The sequence below is a fragment of the Mustela lutreola genome, chromosome 9 (genome assembly GCF_030435805.1).
Source record: "Mustela lutreola isolate mMusLut2 chromosome 9, mMusLut2.pri, whole genome shotgun sequence".
NCBI classification, from domain to species: Eukaryota; Metazoa; Chordata; class Mammalia; order Carnivora; family Mustelidae; genus Mustela; species Mustela lutreola.
Genome location: NC_081298.1, coordinates 124,109,233 through 124,137,127, shown reverse-complemented (window position 1 = coordinate 124,137,127; position 27,895 = coordinate 124,109,233). Strand labels below are relative to the sequence as shown.

The window sequence follows — 27,895 nt, the reverse complement described above, 5'->3', positions numbered from 1 at the left end:
TTTCTCCATGAAGGCTCAGTTCCTTGGAGTCAACGGGATGGGGCAGTTTCTTTATTTAATGTGTGTTCTAGGACCTAGAAGTTGGGTCTTGGCTTCTGAAATCTGGGTTTCTACACTGACCCTGGTTGAGCTAATTACTTACTCTCCAAGTCTATCTTCCTGCCTTCAGTTGGGGAGAATAATGCCTGCTGTATCTTTGTCGTAAGGTTTTTCTGAGGGTCAAGTTCATATGAGAGTGCATGGAATTTATACTCAGACATGCTGGCTCTTAGTAAAAAGGTGAAGTTGGCTAGTGCTCTTTGGCTTTCCATCACTAGCCCTGCCCGTTGCTCCTTACCTGCCCCCCCCACCTTTTTTTAATGCAGGGCTTGAATTCACGACCCTGAGATCCAGACCTGGGCCATCCATGCGCCCCCATACCCCTGCCGGTTCCTGACGCCCCAGGTCCTCCAGCTGCCCACCCAAATGATAGCCCGAGGTCGTCTGTCCCTCTGGATAACTCCAGCGTCACCTGCGACAGGTTAGATCCTCAGCCGTGGTGTCCACGTCCACACCTTTCTCTCCTCCACAGGCTGAGTAGCTAACAAGGAACTAGACTAGGACAGAGGCAACAGTGATCTCTGAGAAGCAAGCGAGAGTAGGAAATGGAGTTAGTTGAGAATATGCCTTGACCTACAGAAAGCAAGACAGGAGTGTGAATAAAGTGGCATGTTGTATCCACACTGCGTGATTCACATGAAGGCAGTGCAGGCAAAGCTTACCAGAAGCATTAGGCTCTCTCTGTGACACCCTGGGAAAATGTAACCAAATGGGTTTTGGCTTCAAATTCTTTCTGACAGCTTCAAGTCCATTAAAAATACATTAAATGTCAGTGAGAATTTTGCCACAGCACGTTGTTTTGCCAAGAGGAAAATTTGTTAAATCTGGCCGTACATGTAAAGATTCTCTACAAAATCATTTCAAGTAACTTACTTTCATTGCTATGCAGAATGCTGTCGACTTTGGGAGTAGTCACTTACACGCACACACACACACACACTTAATGTTCTTTTTCTTCCCTTCTTTTAGTTTTGTATCTTGACGAGAAAGTTTCATGCGGAAAAGTCCAAGAGGTTCTCGTAAGTCACAGAACTACAGTTGCAATATCAGAAGGAAGCTATTGTTTTAGACTGGCGACTTTCTATTTTGCTTTTTTTTTTTTTTTTTGACCAAATGGTGTTGAGATGTGGATATTACCCTAATTTTTAAATTTAAAGAGAGAAGTGAAAAGGAGAAGCTATTTGGGATTTATTGAGATTTTATTTTATTATGTCATGCTCAGCATCATGTTTTACTTTATTTTGTTTCCTTCTTAGAAGAACAATTCTGCAGGGGAGTATTTCTTCTATAAGCATTTCACAAACAAGGCTCAGAAGCGTCGGATAATTCCGGAGAGACCACAAAGCTAAAAAGGAACGGAAATGGGATTCTAACTCAGAAGATGCTTTGCCCACGAGTCAATGGTGAGCAAGAAACAAACACAAAGAAACTATTTGGATTTTTTAAAGAGTTTGTGATTTGCAGGGGGAGAAAGGGGGGCAGTGAGTAGGAGGACAGATGAGTCAACCTCAGCCACGTGCTGGTTAATTGTTGATGCTGGGTGAAGGGTTTCACTGTGCCATTCTGTCCGCCTTTGTATGTTTGAAAATTTCCAAAATTGAAGGTCAAACAAAACCAACTCCCTGCTTAAAGGCCACTGACAACATAGAAAATACTACATATAAATACTCTTTTGTGGTTTATAGAGCAGAGATGGAGTTTTAGAAAATGGAGAAAGAGCTAAGCTTCAATTCCTAGAGACATTTATCAAAATAGACCCACCTGTCTGGTCACGATACATGCATGATATGCACCTTGGCCTCTGCTTCTTGGAAAAGCCATCATTCTGCTGTTGGGCCCTGGGCTGCTTCTGAGGTTCTAGTCGCTACTTGTATTATTTCTAACTAGAATGAGGATTTATATCGTGGGATATCAGTAGTGCTACCCAGGTTACTTTTTTACGCTATCTGTAAGCCCTTCTAACACTATCAAGAACTACGAGAAGAGACGTGAATCTCACGGGTGGGAGAAAGCATATTTCACTCCAGGGAAAGGACTGCTTTGCTTAACTTGAAAGACTACTTTTCACTAAAACAGTGACAAAAGCTTTTCTAGGAAGAATAACAAATACGGAAAATCACCTCCATTGCTGTGGGCCATCATCAGGGCTTCCAAAGACGTTTCTGGAGTTATTTCTAACTGGCAGATCATTACTTTGGCTCTGCTAATGGTCCTGGCTGCTTTCTTCAGGTCTTCGGTATTCAAAAGTAAATTGGCTCCAGCCACTATAACAATGATGTTCTGGCCTATAAAGAATTTCCGCATATTTATATTAAAAGCCAAGTGATGATATTCTGCAATGTTACAATCACCCTTACAAAGTCATTATACTAAATGTGTTATAAGTACTAATTTTCACATTTCTAGGTAATTCAGGTGAAATTCTAGTTTTCCGCTCTATCTTTGTGGATCCCTGCTCTGTAAGATTAATATTATTCTCATCATTTTGAGTAAAATCAAAAAAATAATTCCCCTATCAATATTCTTATATACAAAGAAAACTAGCTGGAAGGTGATACCTAACAGTTAAAAATGACGGGTACAAAGCAGGTGGTAAAGATTCCAAATCCGAAATGACAGATGTCATAATGATGTGTATGAACAGGAGCAAACTTGCCCAACATTGAAAACCAAGGCTCTGTGGTATGTAGTCAGTTTGCGTGTGCACCTAGGATGTTCCGAAAATCAAAACATGTTTTGTAATATGTAGCAGATGGGATATTGTGCCAGATCACCTAAGATCAAGAGAGGGGTATTTCACTTAGGCAGCATCAGATCAAACAGAGGCAGAAGGGGCGCCTGGGTGGTTCAGTGGGTTAAAGCCTCTGCCTTCGGCTCAGGTCATGATCCCGGGGTCCTGGGATTGAGCCCCGCATCGGGCTCTCTGCTCTGCGGGGAGCCTGCTTCCCTTCCTCTCTCTGCCTGCCTCTCGGCCTACTTGTGATCTCTATCTGTCAAATAAATAAATAAAATCTTAAAAAAAATTTTTTTATTATGTTCAGTTAGCCAACATTCAGTACATCACTAGTTTTCGAGGTGGTGTTCAACGATTCATTAGTTGTGTATAACACCTAGTACATAGAAGATTTTAAAGACTGAGTACAAAAAAAAAATAAGGAAGGCAAAATATCTCACTCGTTTTTAGGAACATTTTGATTACATGTTGGAAAGAATATTTTCGATATATCGGGTTAAGTGATGATATTAAGATTAATTTTACCTATTTCTTTTGACTTTTTAAACTGCGCTTCATGGAAAATTTCAAATTATGTCTGTGGCTTGCATGATATTTCTTTTGGACGGCTCTGATCTAGAGGGACGAGTTGTAGCACTCATTTCTTTTTTGTGCTCCAGGCTGCTCGTGCTGATCTTGTATAGACATGTCCTAAAATTACCTCTGAACACAGAACACATGCTAGCCTATCATCTTACCACAGATGTGTCTCTTGGCCACAAGGAGGACTTAATAAAGTGGGGATGGTTTAGCATAAACCCAATCTTGGTACTGGAAAAATTCAAAGTACCCACACACTGAAAGACAGCCTTCTCCTTCCTTTTCTCCTTCAGTGACCTCATTCTCTCTGCTAGAGTCAACTGGTGTTTCTGTGTTGCTGATTCCTGGATCTCTGTTTCTGGCCTGGCTGAACCGACAGCTGTCCGGTAGACACGGCCAGATGGCAAGACCATTCCTGCCACCAATTTAACTTGTCAAAACTGAACTCCTTACTTTACCTTGCTACTCATTCCTTCACTTAAGGGGGCTGATGGTCCCCTCTCTGGGTATTTGTGTTAGCTCTTCTAGGACAATCTATAGTCTCAAGGGTATTACCATATACGATAAATAAATCAGACAAGTTCTAGCGTAACAGGCACTCAATACACAATATTAAACTACATCTTTGCATGGAAAGTGCAAAGGATGAAATGGAGCTCAAAGATACCCCTAGAACACAAAAAAGGTTGAAGACAGGGAATGAACTGCTGTTGGCGGCAATAATTACTTAAAATGTAGCTTCAAGTAATGAACACAGACTGTCTATTGTTAGAGTGAAAATTTTAATCTGCCTTAAGTGGAATACATTTTTTAATTGTTGTTATTGCCACTTTGGGATCACGAGAGTAGAGCTAAAAATACCGTATCTTCTGTGAGAAACGGTTGTATGAAACTATATTACAAATCAAAGACATATTCTGACAAATCATAATTCCACAAAATGCATGCTGACTGCCCACGATGCCCCAGGTTCTGTCTGAAGTGCCCCATGAAATGCTTGGTCCTTAATTCTGAATTAAAGAATTTCACATAGGTTTTAAAAAAAAAATTTTTTTTTTAAAAATATTTAACATAGTTGGCAGAAATGATGAAAACTTGACTGCAGGGTAAAGGGAAGTTACTGTTTTTCAAGACGAATGTTTTAACTGTCGCAAGGCCCTGTGACAGACAGACATAGCTGTATATATAGACTTTTGAGGGTTGATTGCCGTTTAAAGAGCAGACAAAATTGAACACTAATGATAACTTAGAAGTAATTAGTTGCTGCCATTTGCTCAGTAAATATTCTATAAATATGATTCATTAACTTCCTTGTGCACCTATCTATTTACATTTATTTACCTAGTATAACTGGAATGACAGATGAATACTTAACTGCTTTTAGAGACAAATATCAATGCTGCATTCACAAGAAGGATAATGGGACATTTCACCATATAAAAATTATTCAGAGGCAACTGTAATACTTTCCGTGTATTGGATGGCCAATTTCATATTTAAATGATCAAGTTGGGAAGTACAAATAAAGGGAAATATGCATAGTTAGATGGGAGGAACCACACTTGAGGCCTTGGGCTGGATGGTATGGTAAGAGACCCATAGGATTATGGTAAAAATCGATGCTCCTGCCCTAGTTCTGGACATGAACTGCTTCATGAAATGACACTTCAATATGCGAAACACGTACCTTCGTTATTGACAATTATAGACGCAGTTCCTGTAGCAGCATCTTGAGTCTGATATGCAAATTCTAAAAGAAAAAAGAAATTACAATCATGTACACACAGCTTGGCATGGATAATCTCTTTTAGCGATTTCAATGCACCACTCATCTTTGGAAAAACTTTTTTAACCTTTAACCATCTGGAATGATAAAAGAAATAAGCAATTACTGCTAATTTATACCCATCACCTATACAGTGAGGAAGACAGAAGCCTTTATGCTTAGTTGTACCTTTGCTCTATATTACGAACGACCCCCCTTCCAATTCATCCACATTATTCATAGAGGATACATGTGCATGTTCCTAGACCATCACATTTTTTTTCTTCAGTGAAAGAAATTATAGACTTGAGAGATTAAAGGTCAAACCTATACAATGAACTCGGTTGCATTTCTTCATAAGCTTTGCATCTCATCAAGAATCATGGTCTGGAGTGTAAATGGCACTGTTGATCAGGCGGCCTTTCGCAGCAGCGAAATAGCCTTGAAATGGAGCCAAAGACCTGCATTCTACTCCTGCCTCTGGCTCCAACTAGCTGTGTGCTCTTGTACACGTTGAGAACCAATCTGGCCTTCAATTTCTCTTTTGTGCAACAATGGCATCAGCTTCAGTGGTTTCAAAGATCATTTCCAGCCGTGACATTCAATGACTTTTCTTAAAATATCTTTTGTGAACACAGCACCTGTTTTCTCTTGTCACCTGCTTTTGGAAACATTTCTACAAGATGAAGGTTTGTAACCTCTTATCATTTTATTCCCATCTGGAGGAATATACATGAAAGAATTAACCAAACGACATTTAAGTAAGACAAGACAAGGCTGTGCATAAAAATTCTCTGGCCACCAGAGGAGGATCTAATAATTCTATTCTATATTCAACTGTTCTTGTAGCCAGATCCCAGGGGAAAGTCATAAAAAGTAACTTTAAAAAAGATGCCATTTTACCTGTAGAAATATCGTTCTGTTTTAAGTTTTCTATATAATCATTGCCAAAAGAATCTTTGCCAACCTGTACCAAAAAAAAAAAAAAAAAAAGATGAATGTTAGATCTTTTACATTTAGTAAAATGCTACAATGTAGCTTTTTAGAATACTTAGCATTTTAAAAGGGCATATCTGCACAGTACTTTATAAACATTAGCTAATTAATCTTCTTAATATAAGATGCTAAACTTGATTTCAGCCCAAAGAATTGTTGCACTTACATCCTACCTAAAACACGAAGCATTTAATGACTGTCACGAGTTCTAGAACTTTGCTCTCATTTTGATCTGTTCGTGTGGAAACTCCCACTAAGACAGAGCTGTCTACCATCAACAGTCCTCAATATTTATGGACAATCTCAGTTGTTTGTACTTCAGTATAAACGAGAGCATCTTTGTAATGACTTGCCTGGTGTTTTGGAATCTTCTTATCTGACACAGGATGGGGGCAGAGAAGAGGGAACTGAAAAAGCCCTCGATAACTTGGGTAACTGGGTATCATGGAAGTCTGTTGCTTTTGCCTCCTTGCCTGCATTCTGGTAATGATACTTCGGTTCTCCCCTGGGACACCCATTCCTCTTCCATTCACCTGGCAAGGTGGTTAAGGTGCCACATCTGTTACAATCAGAAATCCCATGTTTGCCACATTGTTGCCACCCAGACTCCATAGTTTACCTTAGGATTCACTCCAGTGTCCTACACTCTTATGTGTTTTGACACATGTATAGACAAGTATCCACCATTATTTTATTATCCAGAATGGATCCCTGTGGCAAAAACCCTTTGTGCTCTGCCTGCCCCTGGCAACCACTGATCTACTGTCTCCATAGTTTTGTCTTTTTCAGAATGCCATATTATTGGAATCATACAATATGTAACCTTTTCAGACTGTCTTCTTTCACTTAGGAAATACATCGAAGTTTCCTCCATGTTTTTTTGCGGCTTAATCACTCATTTGTTTTTAGGGCTGAAAAATGTTCTGTGGTACGGGGTGGACTGTGGTTTATCCATTCACCCACTGAAGGACACCCTGAGTAGCTTCTAAATGTTGGTAATGATAAATTAATGTGCTGGCTTTTGTGCGGATGCCCAATTTTATTTTTATTTTACTTTAATTTTAGTGTAGTTAATGTACAGTGTTATATTGTTTTCTTCCTATTTTATTTTAAATTTTAATCAGCTGTCACCCATTTAAGTATTAGTGAACTTCACAAAAACAAATTTCCAGGAGGTCCTGGAAAATCCTGAGGGTCTGGTAACACTGGGCCCACATTCCTGCAAGGCCACCCCGGCTGGAACTGCCCCAAAGGTGAGGGCATGCTCTCCAGACCACAGCCTCCACCTGGCCTCCTGTAATTTATGTTACCTGCCTGGCACCTGTAGGCTTTGGGCTTGCCACTCCTGAACTACTATCTCTCTGTCCCGCAAGTGAGCACTTCAGTGGATGATGTATCTGTCCGGGTCTCAGCCATTCCCGATGTGCTCTGCTTTTCTGCAGAAAATCGCTCCTCTCTGGATATATCAATAGAAAGAAACCTACAGGTTTACTTGGGTCAAGATCCTCAATGAGTGATGAGAAAACTTGCTGGTGAGATCCTGGATTGTCTAGATCAGGGGTTTGAAAATTTTCTTTTATAAAGGGCCGGAGAGGTAATAGTTTAGACATTGTGGGCCAGATAGTCTCTTTTGCAACGATTCAGCTCTGCTGTTGTAGTGTGAAGGCAGCCAAAGAAAATCTGTAGACAAATGGATGTGGCTGTGTACCAATAAAACTTTATAAAAATACATGGTAGGCAAGATTTGCCCCATGGGTGGTAGCGTGCTGACCCCTGATTTAAATGCCACCTCTGAGAACTTCTTCCTCAAAGGACATTCTTCCCTGTGCTCCTTTCCTGGCAGAAGTGCGGATTAGTCAATAATCTGGAAAGATATATAATAATTTCTTTCTTTCTTTTTTTTTTTAATATTTTATTTGACAGAGAGAGGATCACAAGTAGGCAGAGAGGCAAGCAGAAAGAGAGTGGGAAGCAGGTTCCCTGCTGAGCAGAGAGCCTGATGCGGGGCTTGATCCCAGGACCCTGAGATCATGACCTGAGCTGAAGGCAGAGACTTAACCCACTGAGCCTCCCAGGAGCCCCTATAATAATTTCTTATTAGCAGAATTTCTATCTCTATAATGAAGAGCGTCCACTAGAAAGCACTGCCATGGGGGAGAGCTCCTGGTTGAAGGACGTCATCTATCAAAGGTTTTCTTCATGGAAGGCTGGCCATTTATCAACCAAAGCATCCCATTTCTTAGGCCAAAGATTCATACCAGAAACTAACTGTTCTCTCTCTCTCTCTTTTAAAAACCATTATTTAAATGTCTCCCATGGGCAATCAAGATACTATAGAGTTGGGAAGGCATCATTATAAGAATGTTGTAGGGATTAAAGGAAGGCCGTTCTTAGGCATGTGGGACCTGGTACAGATTAGAGCGAAGAAACTTCTCCCCCCCCCCCCTTTCCTATCAGTTTAATACAGGAGAAATCAGTACCACCCACTCCCTCTGGGAACAATCTGTTTAAGGTGAATTTCAAAAGCATGTTTGATAAATGGTGTGGTGATATAAACATTAGGAAGTGCAGGGATTAGGAAGATTTGTTGGAAGGGAGGAGAAAACCAAAAAGCATGCGGCTTTGCCCTCCTGTCAGAGGGAAATAAGACCAAGAAAGGCAACTGTCCCGCCAAGCGGAGTATTGCCCCCATCCGAGGTGAAATCAGGGAGGGGCGGCATGCTCACGGTAACTGCATTTTGCAAGCTTGCTGCAGTGGTATTTTATTTTTAATTTTTTGTGAGGCTTGAACTCACGATCCTGAGATCAAGACCCATGAGGTCAAGACCTGAATTGGAATCAGATGCTTAAGTCAGATGCTTAACCAACCAGGCCCCCCAGGTGCCCCATGCTGCAGTCCTGTTCCTCCTCTTAGATGGGCTGCACCCCCCCCCCCCAGGCACAGTGATGGTTCCAGTTTTAGTCCCAACAGTGACTTCCTGGCAAACCTGTCAGCTGACATTCTAACTGCTATGTGAGACTTGGAACAAACATAATTTGCCTTTGCCCTCTTGGATATTCCCATGACAGAAATAAAAATCTGGTAACTAAAAAATAATGGCAAAGTAGCACCACTGCTGAGGATCAAGAGAAGGCAACCTCAGCTCCGTGAACTTGGCCTCAGGGTCATGGTGACACATTCCCAAGTAAAAGAACTGATGAGAAGCCTCTAAACAGGAAGGCGATATTCACATTTGTGTTGTGTAAGTCAGAAACTCCTTCCCGACCCCTGTGGTTTGGGGCAAGCCGCTTTAACGGCCTCTTAGTCTCAGTCTCCTTATCTGGAAAGTCACAGCAAGTTTGCTGCAGGGATGAAATAACATGCCTGAAACGGGTTGACAACTGTGAAGGATTCAGTAATGGCTTGGCACTATCAATGTCACGGCCATCGTCCCCATCCTCATCATCACCAGGGCAGTCCTGCTGCCACGAGGGCTGCTTCCCTTGGGGGGAGGGCACCTGCTGCTTGGATTCAATCTTTCTCTTTTCTTTTAATTTATTTATTTGACAGAGAGAGAGATCACAAGTAGGCAGAGAGGTAGGCAGAGAAGCAGGCTCCCTGCTGAGCAGAGAGCCTGATGCGGTGCTCGATCCCAGGACCCTGGGATCATGACCCGAGCTGAAGGCGAGGCTCTAACCCAGTGAGTGACCCGGCACCCTGGAGTCAATCTTTTTTATAAACTACATTCCTGCCTATGTGGTTCTCCCTGACGCTTTCAATTCTTCCTGCTGCTCCCTATTTTCAAACCGAAGAGCACCTGGTCATGGAAGCAAGCACGTGGGTGCACTGAATTATTTTAAAAATAAGACTGTATTACTATTATTGTAATGAAAACGTAACATCTGCATTAAGGGTGAAACTAATGCTGTTTAATGTAACCAGGTATCCTGTTACTTCCATAAGACTAACACAGCCAACCGTGAGCATGTCTGTGTCTTAGACATACCTATTTATTATAGCGAAATGTGGGCAAAAAGCAGCAGAGATCTGAGGCCTCTTTTTTCTTTCTGCATTACAGAGTTGCACGGATGCTTTGGGCAAGGTCATTCTAAAAGAATGCCCTTTTCCCTGTTTCCCCACCCTCAAACCTCTTACGCAATCATTTATTCTGCTGGATTGACTTTAAAAAAGGTCGAGAGGAGCGAACACCTTCCAAACCCCTTTGGCTGCTTCTGCCTCAAATGTAAGCCTCTTCCCCAGGAACTGGACATTCATAACCAGAAATCAGAGGAGTGGGACCCAGGCTAAGGTGTCCCGCATTACCTCATTGAGAGCTGGGCGAAAGTATCTTGAAAATCACGGTGAATGACACAAACGGAATGATTGGTAATGACTGTGAATGAAAATCACAGTGAAGAATTCTTGAACACTATCTCTGAAACTAATGATCTGGCTAACTGAATTAAAATTAAAAAAGAAAAAGAAAAAGAAAAGAAAGAAAATCACAGTGAGTGATTTCAAACGGTCCTTGAAACAAAAAGGACTTGACATCATAATTCCAGAGGAGAACCTCTTCAGGTATTTTTGGAGGCTTCTCTGTCTTCCCGGTCACATTCGCCTCTCAAATGGAGAAGAGAACTTTAAGTGTAAGTATCTCGGCCGTGAAGCAAAATAGTGCGACTGGGAGTCAGGAAACTTGGAACTGAATTTCAGTTCTGCCATTATCAGGCTAGTTAAAATTCTTCACGTTTTGCAGCAAACGGTTCCATCAGAGCCAGATAGCGTGGGACTGGGGTGAGTTCTGTCTGGCAAGTAGGAAACCAGTAGTTCTCAGTCTTCGCTGAGTGTTAGAGCTCCTGAGCAGCTTACACACATCCTGGTGCCCAGGTGACACCTCAGATCAAGGAAAGCAGCCCCTGTGGAGGTGAGACCCTGGCCCACACCCCTGGGGATTACAATGTATGCCTCCAGCTGAGGCCCACAGGCTTGCAGGATGAATGCTGGGAGAGTGTGGGTGAAGCTTTGTGTGACAGAAACGAGGAGGGAGAGAGGTCCTGCCTGGCGCTACCCTGGGGAGTCAACTAAGTGGGAACATACAGTGTGGCCTGCAGAGTCTGCCTGGGGCGAGGGGCCCAACGGGGACCAACACGGGGATCAAGGGATCGTAAAGCTACAAACATCAACAAGCGTGTGTTTGTGGACTCTGGTCTCATTTTCATGTCACCAGGCTTGCCTCCCCTTGCTCTGTGGGCTTCTAACACTCGTATTTGGCAAAAATCGTTGGATTTCTCTGTTCTACAGAGTGGTCAGCGGAAAGGCACTATTAACCTGATGTTATCATTCGACTGCATTAGAACACAAGGTGAGTACAATATATCTCTATTTTCTTGCCTTCTGAGAACTTAGAAGTCCTTTCTTCTCGCCACCTAATCAACCTCACCTGTTTTTCAAGTGCAACTTAAGGCCTACCTCCCCTATCCTAGCCCTTCTCAAAGCTCTTATTTCCTCAACTCCTAGAGTATTCCTACTTGATACCATTAAATATTTAATTGCATACCACCTAATTTTGTTTGCCTAAACAATCTTCCTAAAAGTCTAGCTTTCCTAAAACCTTATCAGAGACTCTAGCTTGGCCTGTATTATTCTTCCTTAAGCCCCGTGCATGAAATGTGTTCTATATGTGTTTGGTCATCTTAGTTGCCTGTCTGTTCATTTTCCGTGGCCCATCTTATCATTAAAAAAAAAAAAAGATTTTATTTATTTATTTGACAGAGAGAGAGAGTGATCACAAGTAGGCAGAGAGGCAGACAAGAGAAAGGAGGGGTGGAGCAGGCTCCCCGCTGAGCAGAGAGCCTGATGCGGGACTCGATCCCAGGACCCTGAGATCATGACCTGAGCTGAAGGCAGCGGCTTAACCCACTGAGCCACCCAGGCACACCAAATCTTCTCATTCTTAAAGGGACATGACAACAGGCACTCAGATTGTCCTAGCTGTGGCTGCCAAAAGGTCCTACACAAGGTTTTGATCCTAATAGACCCCTGGAAGGCATTCCTATACTCTTCCAGTAGCAACAGGGAAATATTTTAGGCAGAAGGATTCTGGGAAAAGCACATAGAATAAGGTAGCCTGGGTAAGCCTGTTCCAGGTGAAAGAAGCCAGGTCATCGGCAGTTATGGACAACCACTTGCACTTAAGCCAGGGCAACTCTTACAACCCCAGATGCTCTTCAGGAAATCCCAGGCTCAGCTCTTCCCGGAGGCTTGTGGAGTTGTGCAGTTGACTAGAACTTTCCGCAATGCTGAAATGCCCTCTCTCTCTGTGCTACCCCAAACAGGCACTTGACATGTAGCCAGTAAGACAGAGCAACTCAATTTAAAATTTTATTTTAATTACATTTAAATCCAGCCACTCATGGCTAGTGGCTGCCATCTTGGCTAATGCAGCTATAGAGAGATGTAAGGTAGAATCATGGAAAACAGCAGGTCAGGTCAGGAGTAAGATCTTTTCCTCCAGCTAAGGGTCCTGAGGTATTTCCTTCACTTTTACCACCGAGAAGGCTCTCTCCATTGAGGGAGAGCCATCAGTGGCTTCCACAGTCCAGAACTGATCTCGTGCTGAGGAAGGTGACTGCAGTTAGCGTTACCATATAGTGAATTTGTACCATATATGGTACAAATGTTGAAATGAAACAACATTTCAGAATGGTTGCGGAATGGGCTGCTTGGAATCCTTGAAGAGTAGAAAAATAGTAGAAATTCTAGGGATTCCATCTGTTGACATATAGCTGAGGCAAATAAAACCTAGAGGAGTAAGATATCTTACCCAAGGTCACATGAAGTCGAATATTTCTGCTAAAAAAGTTATCACGTATAATAAAACAGGTTACCAGTTATCAGTTCTCAAAGTTAGAATGCACAGAAATATAATTAACACTAAAACCAAGCTGAGTGCAACTTAATCTTTGTGATTCAGGACAGAAGAATACAAAAAATTGTCGTTGTTCAAGCTAGCTGGTGGTTTAAATCCTATCTAAATGGGGATAATGGCCTTTAACATACAAATTTAATGTCACAATCCCCATTTATGAGTTCTGCTTATCTGACAGAGGAGGTGGGGAGAAGGTAAGAGCTGGTTGGTGGTAATCCAATTTTCTTCCAATCTTCCTATATGAGACCCATACTGTTTATTTGCTTAGGGTCCTAGGGTACCCCGTATTTGGACACATGGCCAGGCATTCCAATCAATAGAGCCATTAGTTTTAGCCAGTCGTCCTTCAGCAAAGTTCAGGAAAGGACAAATTTCACTTCATTAATATATAACATGGAAAGCACTGGTGACTACTTTTGATCTTGGAAAACTAAATCTTAATGCATGAGCCACTGACGGTCCCACAGTAATCTAACAGACAGTCTAACTGTTTTGGTTAAGATGATGAGTACTCTAATACACTCCATCTGTAGTGAAGGCTGTTTTTCTTTATTTTCTTTTTTCATTTTCAATCTACTGTGGACTAATAATTCTGTAAAATGTACCAACACTGAAATAAAAACAGAAAAAAGAGTCCTACAAAATACCAGGCTTAATTTATTATTACTATTACATTCATCAGCTATAAACATTATTCTGTCAAATGCTGTAACTGTTGCTAATTGCTTACTCATAATTCCTGTGCTGTCCAGACCAGTGGCCGTTTGAAGTCTGGCCCGAGGATCAGACTTTGGGCAGCGTCGCTCTAGTATCTGCCCATTCTTCAAGGAAAACACACAGGTGCTTGTACTATAGAGGTGGATTTTTTTTTTTTTTTTTCTTTTTAAAGGAAGCTCTACACCTAGTGTGGGGCCTGAACTCATGACCCCAAGATCAAGAGTCACGTGCTCTACCGACTGAGCCAGCCAGGCGCTCCTAGAGAGTGTTCTGTTCGAGGAAAGTAAGATCAGCTAATTGTTTGAGGGTCTCCCCACTTGGCTCATTTCAGATCTGGATCATTTAGGGCCATGCCTGTTCATGGCTTCTTCCCACCACATAAGAAACAGGGTCTTTGGGCTGAGACTGGGCCACTGCATCTTGAGCTCTTTTTTTCTACCCTGGCCCTCCTGAGCAGCCCGTTTCAGATATCAAGAAATAACACTTAGTTTGAATAGAATGATGGAGGAGGAAACACTTAAGAAAATCAGGTGAAGTCCTATGGAAGGTAGCCTCACAGACTCTTTGTCCTGCCAAGAAGACTTTCATTTTCTTTGATCTCTGCCTGGATTTGTAATCTGAAAATATTACTTCCAATTCTCCTTGGACTATGGCCTTGGGCCCGGTGAGTCCGGACTATAACACTCTTTAATGACTTGAAGTGTTTCATGATTACATGTTTCCCTTGATGCACATTGATGGGCTCCTGCTTAACAGTCCTTGTCTCTATATCTTGGCAGAGAAGTCCTTGAGCACAATATAAGTTGTCTGGCATGTGGCATCAAACAGTCTTACTTCCCCTGAGCTTGGATTTTGGTTTGTCGTAGGGTGGTGGTAGATTAAATTAATGTGGCCAAGAAAACTGCAGGAAATGTTCTACCTGTTTTTCTTTTGCTCCGTCTGTTCATTTTTATCTTGAGTAATTTCATGATTTTGGTTTCTACTTGGAATTTGTTATCTTAAAAAAAACTGCTATACAGCAGGTTGGCTACTTTGCTTAATAAGAATATACTTCACCATGGAAAAATATTGTGACAGATGGATAACAATAGCTTCTATTATAAAAAAGATACTTTTCTTTTGAAGAAGTCTAAGAATATTATGCAATTTGTTTAGGCTTAAAGAAATCTATGTCTAAAGATTCCAGGTTGTCTAAGCAAAGTCACCCCATGTGGGTTTTGGCTGAAGCCAAGCTTTCTCATCCTCTCTGTACGGACACGCACACTAAAACCAACTGTGGGGCGTTAATGGCCGCTGGCTACCTCGGGGCACTGCGGGTATGAACAGCTTGCCCAACTGTACAGGTGCTACCCTAAACTGTCATATGCAGACCAGAATAAAACAAACAGGACCGCTGCTTTATCAAACTCCTGATTCTACCATTTCCCCAAATACAGCCCTCTGCTGTCTATTCCTCTCACATCCACTCCTGACGGTTGCATGATTCACTTCCCAAGTTCAGTTCCACAACTCAAATATTTTCTATTTTGCGTTTCTCTTTGCCTCAAATTCAACAGACCCAAAATAACACCAATCTCAATCTTCGAGTTGGATGAGATCCCAGGGGACATCCAATTTTGACTTTCATGGCTACATGAATAGCATTTATGAAGCTTCCAAGAGGGGTTCTCTAATCTCTCCTGTTACGGCTCCAGCTCGAGGGAACTCCTCTCTTCCCAGAGCAGCCATTTTTGGTACTTCGCTTCCAATACCAATTCTCTGTCCATGTTTTCCCAGCCGGCAAATATCCTCCTCTTTCCAGTTCCCAAGCCCTGTTCAGTCCGCACCATCCGATGAGACCCCAGACCCTTCATTTCCAATCAAGCATAGGATCGTCAGGCCTCTGGCTCCCTCTCCAAGCCCCACGGTTCCTAGCATGCACTAGGTCATCAGTAATTAATGGCTGATTAGTTGACATTTAAAATCAAGAGTTCAGCCTTAGAAGATGCGCATTTCTTACTTTGAACGTTGTGCTTCGTGGGATGTTTTTGACCTAAGAGCTAGATGAGAATTTCATCAGGTTAACCATAAATTAGAAATAAAACTACAGTTGATTAGCAGATGAAATGATAATTGTATAGTTTGTACATCACTGAAAGACTCCTGTGGAGAGAAGAGTGCCGTAGGCGATGGGAAATGACATTGCAGAGAAATATTGGTGAAACGGACCCAGCTCACAGGAGAAAGCTCATTCTTTGAAATTTCTCAGATTCTTCTTATCCTTTACTGTGCAGACTGAGTCTAACTTTCCTGAAATGAACTTTCGTGTTCTACCAGTAATGCTAGCATCTTAAAATTTCATTAAACACACAAAACACTGAACCTTTGGTAGCCAATTTTATTTTCAAATGATTTCAGTCAGATGGCTAGAAAGAAGGACTACTGTATTTTACATGCCATTTCCTTATATACCTGAAAACAGAACTATGCCTAAGGATTAGTTATAGGTAGTTCATTAAGGCCCAGATTCCTTTCTGATCCAAGAGCTAGCATTAGAAGAAATAGCTTAGAGATGAGTGAATCACCAGTTATTAGACCAAGTTTCCAAAAGCCGTGCTGTAGCAAAAATTGCTAAAGACAGGATGACTTCTGCTGTTTAGAAGCTGGACTGTAGAAAGCCCGCGGGGTAGGCAAATTCCTCTCCCTTCTCACCCTTCACTTAGAAGCGCAGTAAGTTAAAGGAATGCAGCATTACGCTACTTCCTGGAGGGTTCAGTGAGGGAGAAATGAATATGAAGGATAAGGAGAAGGACTCTCTCCTATTTCAATCTTTAACACGAAACAAATACTCAAGCACATGCATGCACAAGCATGTTCACGGCAGTACTGTTCGCAGCAGCCAGAAGGTGGAAACCGCTCAGGTGTCCATCAACAGACAAGTGGGTAGACAAATTATGGGCTTTACAATGGGACATTATTCAGCCAGAAAAGGAATAAAATAGATCCATGCTATAAGGCAGATGAACCTGGAGGACATTCTGCTAAGTGAAAGAAGCCAGACACAAAATGCCATGTATCCTATGATTCCATTTAGAGGAAATATCCAGAATAGATCAGTCCACAGAGACGGAATGCAGACTGGTGGATGCCAGGGGCAGAAGGTGGGATGGGGGAGTGGGGGGAGACGGCTTCATGATAAGGGGTTTTACTTTGGAATCCTAGGAATGTTCTGGAACTAAGAGAATGATGGTTGTCCAACACTGTGAATGTACTAAATGCCACTGAATTGTTCCCTTTAAAATAGTTAAAAAATAAAAACAATCAAGTCTTAAAACCAGACCCTTGCCTCTAGAATCCTCTCCACCATGTTTCACACTTACCTTGCATACCATGGATGTCTTTGCTCCAAGCCTGGCAGCTTGGACACACTGGTTGGCACCTTTCCCTCCAAAGCCAATAAAAAACTTATGTCCATGGATGGTTTCTCCAGTTTTGGGCAAACGAGAAGTAAGACTGCCATAATTTAAAAAGAGAAGGAAAAAAATAAGGCACATCAATTTAAGTTCTTCAGAAGAGAGAGGGAAGGTTCTCTGATGGGAGTCTAGTTCTAGCAATCAGAAATGCAAGCAGAAGCAGAGTAGATCACTTTTTCCTTTAAGATAGCATTCGGCAGTTGGCATCATGACCCAGAATGCATCTGCTGACAGGATGTCTTTCTGTCCGCCCCCCTCCCCTCCGCACAGTCCCACAGCCGCGCTACTGGAGAGCCACTTCAGATGACAGTTTCTAGTGCTACTGCATCAGGGGTACTCATGGGTGCCTCCGTTTTCCATCATGGGGAGCTCTTACAGGGAAGTCCCTTCTGATTCCCACTTCCCAGCGCCCAGCACAGACCTTTATTCACAGTGGGATAAATTAATGTGTGTTTCTGTATAGGTTTATCTGGTCACTTTACAAGAAGCAGGAAGCGTACCAGGACTCTAGTAACCATGCTCAGGACCTAAGGAGAAGAGGGAAGTTGCAATTCTAGGCACGCAGGAATCCCATCTGTTTCCTGGCAGGTTGGGCGGGAGCGGGTTATGACTTCGATGGCACGATCAAGTTGTAGTCCCAGTACATCCTGGATCCCAACCATTTCAGGTACTAACTCAAAAAGAGCATCTAAGCATCTATTCTTAAAAAATGGAGTCTAGAGAGCTAAGTGTAGTTGAAAATTTTTACTATAGAAAATTTCAAACCTATAAAACTAGAGAAAACAGTATACTGACTTCCCTAGCCCCAAGCACCCATCCCCCAGATTCAACCACTGTCAACTCCTAGCCAACCCTGCCTGCTTCAGTCTCTACTTTCGTGGACTCCTCCAAGAGTGAAGGAATTTTACTCACCTGTTACTGCCTGGTGAGGGTAGTAGCATATGTGCTGCCGAAGCGAGCACTGGTGAGGGTAGTAGCAGAGGAGACAAAAAGTCAGAGTGAAAGGTTTCCTCCAGGGTACGGTTTTCATAACATTAAAGTGGAAGATGTGAAGAAACAACATCTTTGAGGGACAGAAAATGTGACAATGGAGAGTGCTGTGTGTAAGGGTAAGTGAGGAAGATGGGCTTGAGGAGCATGAGGACTGGATGGCCACAAAGAAGTGGGCTGAGGGCCAGATGGAGTGCCGGCAGGTGTGACCAAAAGAGGTTAAGTAGCTTTAGATGGGAAAGAAAGGCCAAGAGGGGAGTTCACGACAGCAAGTCGATCGAGAACCTACTCTGTTTTGGCAGATCTGAAATTTATATTCATTTCCCACCTAGCCTGTGATCTATTTAAAACCAGTCTCCTATGCCCAATATTAGAGTACCAGGACAATGCCAAGTCCTACAGGTCACTAAGAGCCTGTTTATAATGGAATGACTTATGACCGAAGACAATAACTCACAATGGTGTTGATAATGACCAAGTTCAACCTGAGCACCTCCTGTATGTAGTTCTTTTTATTTATTTATTTATTTATTTATTTGACAGAGGGAAATCACAAGTAGGCAGAGAGGCAGGCAGAGAGAGAGGAAGGGAAGCAGGCCCCCCGCTGAGCAGAGAGCCCGATGTGGGACTCGATCCCAGGACCCTGGAATCATGACCTGAGCTGAAGGCAGCGGCTTAACCCACTGAGCCACCCAGGCGTCCCTCCTGTATGTAGTTCTAAAGGTCTCAGGAAATTGGGCTAAACTACTCCATTCCCTAGCACTGCAGTGTCAAATATGGTTATTTGAGATTCAAGAGAGACTCATCAATAATTTGAAAACATTCTATTCCACTCCTCCCCTTTTCAGTGCTATTTTTACCTCCTATTCTAAATGCATTTATAGTACTGATGAAAAAAATATCCAGCTACAAGTTCACTTCTGAAAAAGGTACTCAATCAAGAGAAAAATGGTTTTAATGTAATGTTATTATCCTGTCATTTAATTTAGCAGTGACAAGTGATGATGAGATTTTGATTTGCATCAGAAATCTTAAACATTTTAGGATTCTGTTATGAACAGGCAATGATGACTAATCTGTGCGACTGAGTAACTATGTGAATTCTTGGCTTATTGACGCTGCTACCAACAACATCCATAACAATTTTAAAAAGAAAAAAATATCCAACGTGGCTAAAAACAGGCCAAATAACTGAATTAGTAAGATGGTCGGTATAGAAACTTACAACTTTGACTATATTTATAGTTAGGTCTGGGTCACAATACTCTGGTTTGAATCAAGTATATTTTTTATTATTGGCTGTGGGAAATCATGAAAAATAGATCAGCAGATGATTATTGGGATGTGTATGTATGGGATGGAGGAGTGAAATCAGGGGTACAGTGTTATGTGTTTGATGTGGGAGCAGATGGCAGGGACTTCAACTCCTTTCTAAACAATTTATATTAACACAAGCACTGTACTAATTTAGCCATCACTGAAATTTCATCACTGAAATTTCTCCCTCCTTGGGAATCGTACTCTTTTCTTTCTGCATCTCTGCCCTACTCTTCCTTCCTTCCTTCAATTGTAGACTCTCCCCGTATGCTGACAAGGACCAAGTCTGTCCTGTTCTCCATTTTATCCAGAGTGCCTGCCACTTAGCAATGGGCTTAACATATTTTTTGACTGAGTGAATTTTTTAAAGAGACTTCCCTTGTCTCCTTGAAGGGTAGGAGAATATGACTGGAGGAGCTCAGGACACGCTGGCCAAACAGGCCGCTTTGGTGTACTGCTGATGGTGAGCCGTAGGCACATGAAAAGGAGCAGATGGTGGGCGAGGCTTTCTCTGACCTGCCCTTTATCTGCCTCAAGACCAGTTCCCCAAAAGGACTCCACAGCCATGAGTCCCCTCCCTGGGAGTTTCATCAACCAGCAAGAATGGACTCCTGTCACAGGCGAGAAGTCACCACCACACCTGGACAATTGTCACAAACACTGTCATTCCTCCTATTTATAAAACCGAGGGCAGGGCCAGTCCATCTTTCCTAAATCATTTACTCTCCCCTAAGAGGGCTCCCACGCCTTTCCCCCTTCCTTATTTAAGAAGCCCGAGTTCTTAATCCCCTTGGGCAGTTACCCCTTTTCCCCTGGGCCCTGCCCATGTCCACCTGGGGCATTCAGGTTAATACATTTGTTTGTTTTTCTCGTTAATCTGTCTTTTATTACCAGGGTCTCAGGCAAGAACTGAGAAGGGAAGAGGGAAACTTATCTCCCTTTCCACCTCTCTTTTCTATGTCTCTCCTGTGTAGCATCCATCCCTACTTCTGAATCGCATACGTGGAGGTGTTGGTGAATGGGAAAGAGGAGCCTGGTGGGAATGTCAATAGTCTGGCAATGACAATTTCATGGTTTACCAGACCTTGCCCACCGCCTTCCCCGTATTAGCAGCACGCCTCTCCTATAAGCAGGAACCATAACCAGAAATCAGACTATCCTTCTTCATTTGTGGGTTAATTCAACAAATGTTAAATTGGTGTTTTCCAGTCTACCTCTATGGCACAAAAGCAACTTCCTGATAATATAATAAATCCTAACCCTGATGCAAGCAACATATGAGTTTGGGGGGGCGGGAACCAGTTCAGAGCATGAGATTATTACGATCTGATTCATGATTTTTTTTCTTTTAAAGATCAAATTGGTTTTATTAAATGATTCATGAATCGGGCAGCATCTAACAAGTAGAAGGGAGCGCCCCAACTCATGGTTTTTCAAAAATAAAAAGATGCATGTGTATGTTCTCATATGTAAATGCACAGAAAATGAAGTGTTAATGACAGGTATCCATGAAAAGGGTGGAGAGAGGGAGCAAAAGTTCCTGTTTTACTCTGTATACAGAGGTGTATGCAACAGGAATACTTTTGTGCATACGGGAAGCCACCTGTTACTACTTCAGATTCACCCGGCTTCCCAGCATCTTCTTCCAGCTTCCTGGTAGCCGGGTCCTTGTAGATGCAACGTAACACGGCCTTGCCCAGTGCCGCTCTCTGTCCATTCCAGGGTTTCTGTCCCTTTGTCGTGGTTCCCCGGCTGTCCCGCAGCATCGAGCAACCAGCCAAACACGTCAAGTGTCTTTGTACAGGCTTTTCTCACTCCCTACATTACAGTCCTGCACAGATTATATGCTCTTAAACCTCTGTCTTGTGACCTTTCTGTTGAACCCAGGCTAAGACAGTTTACTGCTTATTTTTTTAAGTAAATGAACTGGAGCGGAAAGCAGCTTTGAGAGCAACTGGAAAGTTACAGACAGGCAGAAGCATTTCTGAGTTAGAAATCCCAATTTACCTTGAACTAGGGTCATGAAATCAAGGTCCATCTCAAGAAAGGACTGCAACAAAGCACCGCCCCCTGATGAAAGCGTTGCTATGATTTGCCGAGATTCAGACGTGAGGCTTAGCAGGGCGCCAAGGACAGACACGTGCTCAAAGGAAGATAAAAGGAGAGCAGTATATTGGTAGTAATGCACTGCTGCTACCATTTAAAAATTAAAAATAGAGTCAAGTTTCTGGATGATGGAGAAAACCCAGACAGAGAAAACCAACCATAGGAAATATACCTGAACTTAAATTTGTAGCTTTAAAAATGTCACCTTTTAAATTTGCACAGGAGGAAACACTGATAAATGTTCATAGATGGCCCCACAGTCTTCTGGGCCCTGAGAGGTCACGTGGCTAGAGCTTAGTTGCGCAAGGTAGCAGGCCAGAGCCACTTACTGATTGTACTACATTTGACAGCTTTTCCCTCTTTGAACCAGCTTCTTCTCTTGCAAAACAGGTTTAATAATACTTGTCAACTCCTTAAATGCCTGGGTTTTGTGCTCTGAGTTATTTCACTGACAGGTGTTATCAGAACAACTAATCAATTGCTTTTAGCTTCTTGACAATGACGTGCTTGTTACAGATTTTCAGAGATGGTTCATACCAAAGGAAGGAGTGACCTGGTGAAGCAGGGAAGCGAAGTCTTTCGACCGAAGAGGTCACACTACCCCGGCACCAGCCCAAAGTCGAGGAATAGGTTGCTTTTTGCGTTTCATCCTTTCTTCTTCTGGCTACAAGCCTGCAAACACCCGGTATGCCTCTCTAATAGGGGACTGTACTATTACGGCACCATTAAAATTCATTGCACTCATTTGTCATTCCTACTGCCTGTACAATTCAGCCATATCTGTTCTTCTCAGCATTTGTCTATGTCACATTTGTAGGATTGAGCGTCATTTCCAAAAAAACCTAGTGCTCTCTCTTTCTAGCTCTGGGGAGAAACAAAACAAAACAAAACAAAACAAAACAACCCACTTAGCTTCCAATCTTCATTCTGTGGTTCCTAACCCTAAATTTGCAGACATAGGATTTATTTAAGGGAACGAAAGCTGAATTATGCTTTAAACCATTTTTAAAAAAACCGATTTTGATTATTAATTCCTATTTTTCCTACCTAACCAGTCTGGGGCTGAATAGGAGTTTCGCCTGAAGATGTAGCTATCCTTGAATTTATAGAAGAGCTACGAAGAGTATTGGTTACAAGTAGCCAGCCTTTCAGTGTGTCCTGTCCTTGAACCTTATTTAAATTTTGCTTGTGTGAAAAAGTGTAGTAGGCACGGGAAGAGCCAATAAGGAGTATGTTATGGTCTTACGTGGCTGCCTTCCTTCCCATCTCTCAGATGTTACTTCCTCAGGTCTTCCCAGACCACCTTATGGGAGATGTCCTTATACCTAATTTTTGTTAAGTTATTAATTCATTCGGACAAGGAATACTGTGTTTCTGGATCAGAGACGCTTTTTAATTACTCATAATTGTGTTAGCTCTCTGTGTCCCAATCTCCCCCAGGGTGACATGAGAGGAACTTCCAAATAATGAATTCTTGGGAGTTTGTATGGAAGCTGACACAGCTGTTGCTCCTCCTCCCCTCCGGGGTGGGGAAGGAGAGGGAGAAAACACAGCCAAGTGACCTTTGCTTTGTAATATAAACCAACGCTCTCAGGGGAATGAGAGGTGGGAGGTCTCTAGATTTACAACCCCTCGAATGTAAATAAATGTGTCCAAGGAAGAAGTCCCAAAATCTCTCCAGAAGTCTCTGACTTGCAAGGCTTGCCATTCAAACATTTTTTTTTTTAAAGCTTTATTTTATTTATTTTTTTTTATAGATTTTATTTATTTATTTGACAGAGAGAGAAATCACAAGTAGGCGGAGAGTCAGGCAGAGAGAGAGAGAGAGAAGCAGGCTCCCGCTGAGCAAAGAGCCCGATGCGGGGCTCGATCCCAGGACACTGAGATCATGACCTGAGCCGAAGGCAGTGGCTTAATCCACTGAGCCACCCAGGCGCCCCAAACATTTTTTTTTTTTAAATTAAAGATTTTACTTATTTATTTGACCGAGAGAAAGATCACAGGTAGGCAGAGAGGCAGGCAGAGAAAGAGGAGGAAGCAGGCTCCCTGCTGAGCAGAGAGCCCAATGCGGGGCTCGATCCTAGGACCCCGAGATCACGACCTGAGCCGAAAGCAGAGGCCCAACCCACTGAGCCACCCAGATGCCCCATTCAAACATTTTTTAAACCTGGTGCTAGCGATCTTTGCTCAGAAAGTCCTGATCATGCAGAAATGTGGGAACATTCATGGGAAAAACATTCATTGCTTCCCAACAATTTTCTTCAGATCAATAGCACTGTCTGACATTACAATACTCATTTCTCTCCTCCATCCCTATCTTCTTTTGGATTAATTGGATTAATTTGGATTAATTATTTCATCTTCACTACTGATGTTGACTCCTTTTTTTCCCATTTTTTAAAAAACGTTTTTATTTTTCGTGGTTCCTGGGTGGCTCAGTTGGTTAAGCAACTGCCTTCGGCTCAGGTCATGATCCTGGAGTCCCTGGATGGGGTCCCGCATCGGGCTCCTTGCTGGGCGGGGGAGTCTGCTTCTCCCTCTGACCCCTCCCCTCTCATTTTCTTTCTCTCTCTCTCTCTAAAATATATAAATATAAAAAAATAAAATCTTAAAAAAAAAGATTTTATTTTTAAGTAATCTCTATACCCAACATGGGACTTGAACTTACAGCCCTGAGAGCAAGAGTCATATGTTCCACCATATGAGCCAGCCAGGTGCCCCTCCCTTTTTTCTATTTTAAAAATCTGAGGTTTACAATGAGCATCTTTAACTTATCTCAGCTTATTTTCAAACATTGCTCCACCACTTTACTTGTAAGTGTAATTTATTCTTCCATTTTCCTTCCTAATCTTTGTGCTATTACATATTTTACTTCTATGTGATATAAAACTTTGCTATTATTTTTTTATTTTACGCTATTATTTTTTTATTTAAACCATCAATTGCCTTTTAAAGAAATTAAGAAGTGGAGGAAAGAAGTCTTGGCATTCACCCACATATTAACCTTTTCTGGGGCTTTTCGTCCCCTTGGGTAGATCTCGGCTTATATTTTAGCTTCATTTAGGTTCTGCCTAAAGAACTTCCTTCAGTATTTATTGTAGTGTGAGTTTCTGGTGATACATTCTCTATTATTTTCCTACATTTCCCTTACCTATTTGAAGGAAATAAAATCCTATGTTGACAGTTTACTTTTTAAGGACTTACAAAGATTTCATTTTCTCCCCCTTGGCTTGCATTATTTCCGACAAGAAGTCTGTAATGAATCTTTGTTCCCTTATTTGTAATGTCTGTTCCCTTATCTCTAATGTCCCCCATGCTTTTAAGAGTTTGTTTATAATTGGTTTGCAGGGATTGGATTACAATGGGCTTTGTGGTTTACAGTATACTTATCCTGGTTGGGGTTCTTTGAAATTCTTAGACCATGTATAGTTTTCATAAAATTCGAAAAAATTTGAAAAATTTTTGGTCATTATTTCTTCAAATATTTTTTGTGCCTCACCTACTCTTTCTCTTAGACTCTGATTACACAAACGACAGTCACCTTGTCTCACATCACAAAGACTGTGTAGTTTGGTCATTTTTCCCTCTAGGCTTCAGTTTAGATAATTGCTCTTACGGTCTTCAAGTACACTGATCCTTTCTTTTGTAATGTCTACTCTGCTGATAAGCCCATCAAGTGAACTTTTCATTGCAAAAATACTTTCATTTCTTAAACTTCTATTTTTTAAAAGATTTTTTAAAAAATTTATTTGACAGACAGAGATCACAAGTAGGCAGAGAGGCAGGCAGAGAGAGAGAGAGGAAAGCAGGCTCTGCTGAGCAGAGAGCCCGATGTGGGGCTTGATCCCAGTACCCTGGGATCATGACCTGAGCCGAAAGCAGAGGCTTTAACCCACTGAGCCACCCAGGTATCCCATCTATTTTTTTTTTTTTTTAATGTGTTTCCCACTTTTTTCCTCACCCCAGTCATGTTTTTCCTTTGAATCAATGGGCATTTTATAATGGCACTTTGAAAATCCCTTTCTGCTCATTTCACCATCCTGGCCATTTCTCTATGTTGGTTTGGTTGGCTTTCTTCCCCTTGGTTATGGATCACATTTTCTTGATTCTTTGCATGACTGTTGATTTTTGAGTGAATGTTGAATATAGCAAATGTTACACTACTGAGTGTCTTAATTTTGTTGTGTTTTTCTAAAGGATTAGACTTTGCCTTTTTTGGGCAGCTAAGTAATTTATTTGGTCCTTTTGAGGATTGCCTCTGAGATTTATTAGGGACAGTTTCGAGTAGCCTTTACTTTGGGGCAAGTTTACTTCCTTTACTAAGTTGTGGTCCTTCTGAATGCTCCAGGGGTTCAATAAGTCTCTTATGCCAAATAGAATGCAATATCTCCCGTTTCTGTATGATGTCTGTGAAATGTTCAGCTTAGAGCTCTCTAGTAGTGCTTGGCTTTGTGCAGTCTCTACGTCTGTCCATGTAGAATTCAGCAACACACTCAAGGGGACTCATGCAGATTTCTGGACCCTTCCCTGATTAGCTCCTTCCTCTCCAGTACATGTTCCCACACATTTGAGCCACATGAGTCTCCCTAAGCTATGAATTCAGTTTTCTCAACTCACTGATCTTGCCATACTTCCCTGAGCTTCTTCTCGCTGTGCCATGCTCAGTGATGTCCCTCCTGTTTGTTTCCTCTCTTGTCGGGATAACACGCCTGTTGTCGAACATCTGAAACAGCTGCTTCATATATTTTGTCCCTTATATATCCCATTTTCTTGTTTATGGTGGGAAGGTAAGGCCGGTACTAGTCACTCCATTATGGTCAGAAGTAAATATATTTTTTAGTAGATTTATTTATTTATTTTAGGGGGGTGATGCACACGGTGGGGAGGGGCAGAGGGATCCCGAGAGATAATCCTCAAGCCGACTCCCCTCCCCCCCCCCCCCCGAGCGTGGAGCCTGATACTGGCCTCGACTCCTGAGATCATGACCTCAGTGGAAATCAAGAGCCGCGGCTTAACTGACTGAGCCACCCAGGTGCCCCCAGAAGTAAATTTTTTTTTTTTTAAAGATTTTATTTATTTATTTGACAGAGAGAGATCACAAGTAGGCAGGGAAGCAGGCAGAGAGAGAGAGGAGGGAGGCAGGCTCCCTGCTGAGCAGAGAGCCCGATGCCAGGCTTGATCCCAGGCCCAGAGATCGTGACCGAGCCGAAGGCTGAGGCCCAACCCACTGAGCCACCCAGGCGCCCCCAGAAGTAAATATTTTTGAATGAATGTTCTACACTTTAAAAGACATTTATACAGATAACTGGGATGACAGACGCCTGTGTACACAAGAAGGCACAGAGTGAGGTGAGAGCAGTGTAGAAATGGTGCATATGAGCGTGGTCCAAGGAGAAAAGTAAACCAGTTATTAAAAAGGCATATGGCCAGAATAAAGGGGCCGAATCCTCCTTTATCCCTCTGACATAGGATTGAAGACTGAGTACAGAAGACACTGGAGAGGCAAGTAGTTAGAAACATACTTAAAGGGGCGCCTGGGTGGCTCAGTGAGTTAAAGCCTCCGCCTTCGGCTTGGGTCATGAGCCCAGGGTGCTGGGATCGAGCCCCACATCGGGCTCTCTGCTCAGCGGGGAGCCTGCTTCCTTGTCTCTTGTCTCTCTCTGCCTGCCTCTCTGCCTACTTGTGATCTCTGTGAAATAAATAAATAAAATCTTAAAAAAAAAAAAGTCCTTAAAAATTATAATGCCATCTGATGTCAACTCACCTTTTTGAATAATTGTACACAGACTTCCTGCCTCCCAGCTGAGCAAAGTTCTGGACAAAGAAGAGAAGCTTGGAGAGAGAGGTAGAGAAGGAGCTAATCCTGGAGCTAGAACGTGTGAGAGGAGGGCAGGAGAAGTATGCGTGTGTAGGGGGGTTAGTGAGTGGGGACCGGACAACCGGAGGATGCAGTAAGGTACGTGAGAAAATCAGGAGGCAGAAAAACAGAGTAGAAAGGGAAATGGTGAGACTAAAGCATTCATCGAAGTTCCTGATGAAAACCATTTAAATTCATTGAAGAAGGCAAGTAGGAATAGGGACAGATAACTACAAAACCGGTATTTTATTTTCTATTTTGCCAATTAATTATAGTAAACTTTAAATTTCAAAATGATTTCTGTCACCACACTGTAATTATCTAGGCTACTTCTTCCTGCCATCTGCTGGTGTAGGTTAAGGAAATACAAATGGA

At 42.3% G+C, this 27,895-nt stretch overlaps 1 protein-coding gene and 1 long non-coding RNA gene across 5 annotated transcripts in view; one reads left to right on the top strand and one right to left on the bottom strand.

Moving 5' to 3' along the window:
* The window catches only part of RBKS (ribokinase), an 86,847-nt gene that overhangs the window by 52,537 nt on the left and 6,415 nt on the right, over positions 1 to 27,895 (bottom strand). For all 3 annotated transcript variants that reach the window (XM_059188745.1, XM_059188744.1, XM_059188743.1), the window contains exons 2-5: positions 17,158 to 17,290; positions 6,081 to 6,144; positions 5,100 to 5,162; positions 2,220 to 2,384 (exon numbers count right to left, since the gene is read on the bottom strand). In XM_059188745.1, the coding sequence (XP_059044728.1) occupies positions 2,220 to 2,384; positions 5,100 to 5,162; positions 6,081 to 6,144; positions 17,158 to 17,290 (425 nt within the window). The remainder of the gene's footprint in view (positions 1 to 2,219; positions 2,385 to 5,099; positions 5,163 to 6,080; positions 6,145 to 17,157; positions 17,291 to 27,895) is intronic.
* On the top strand, positions 1,232 to 23,325 carry LOC131840604 (uncharacterized). 2 transcript variants are annotated; one of them, XR_009357421.1, is made up of 4 exons: positions 1,233 to 1,502; positions 10,232 to 10,799; positions 11,455 to 11,515; positions 22,180 to 23,325. It is a non-coding gene; the product is annotated as an uncharacterized LOC131840604 (long non-coding RNA). The 2 variants fall into 2 exon arrangements; XR_009357420.1 differs by having other exon boundaries at positions 1,232 to 1,502; positions 10,232 to 11,515.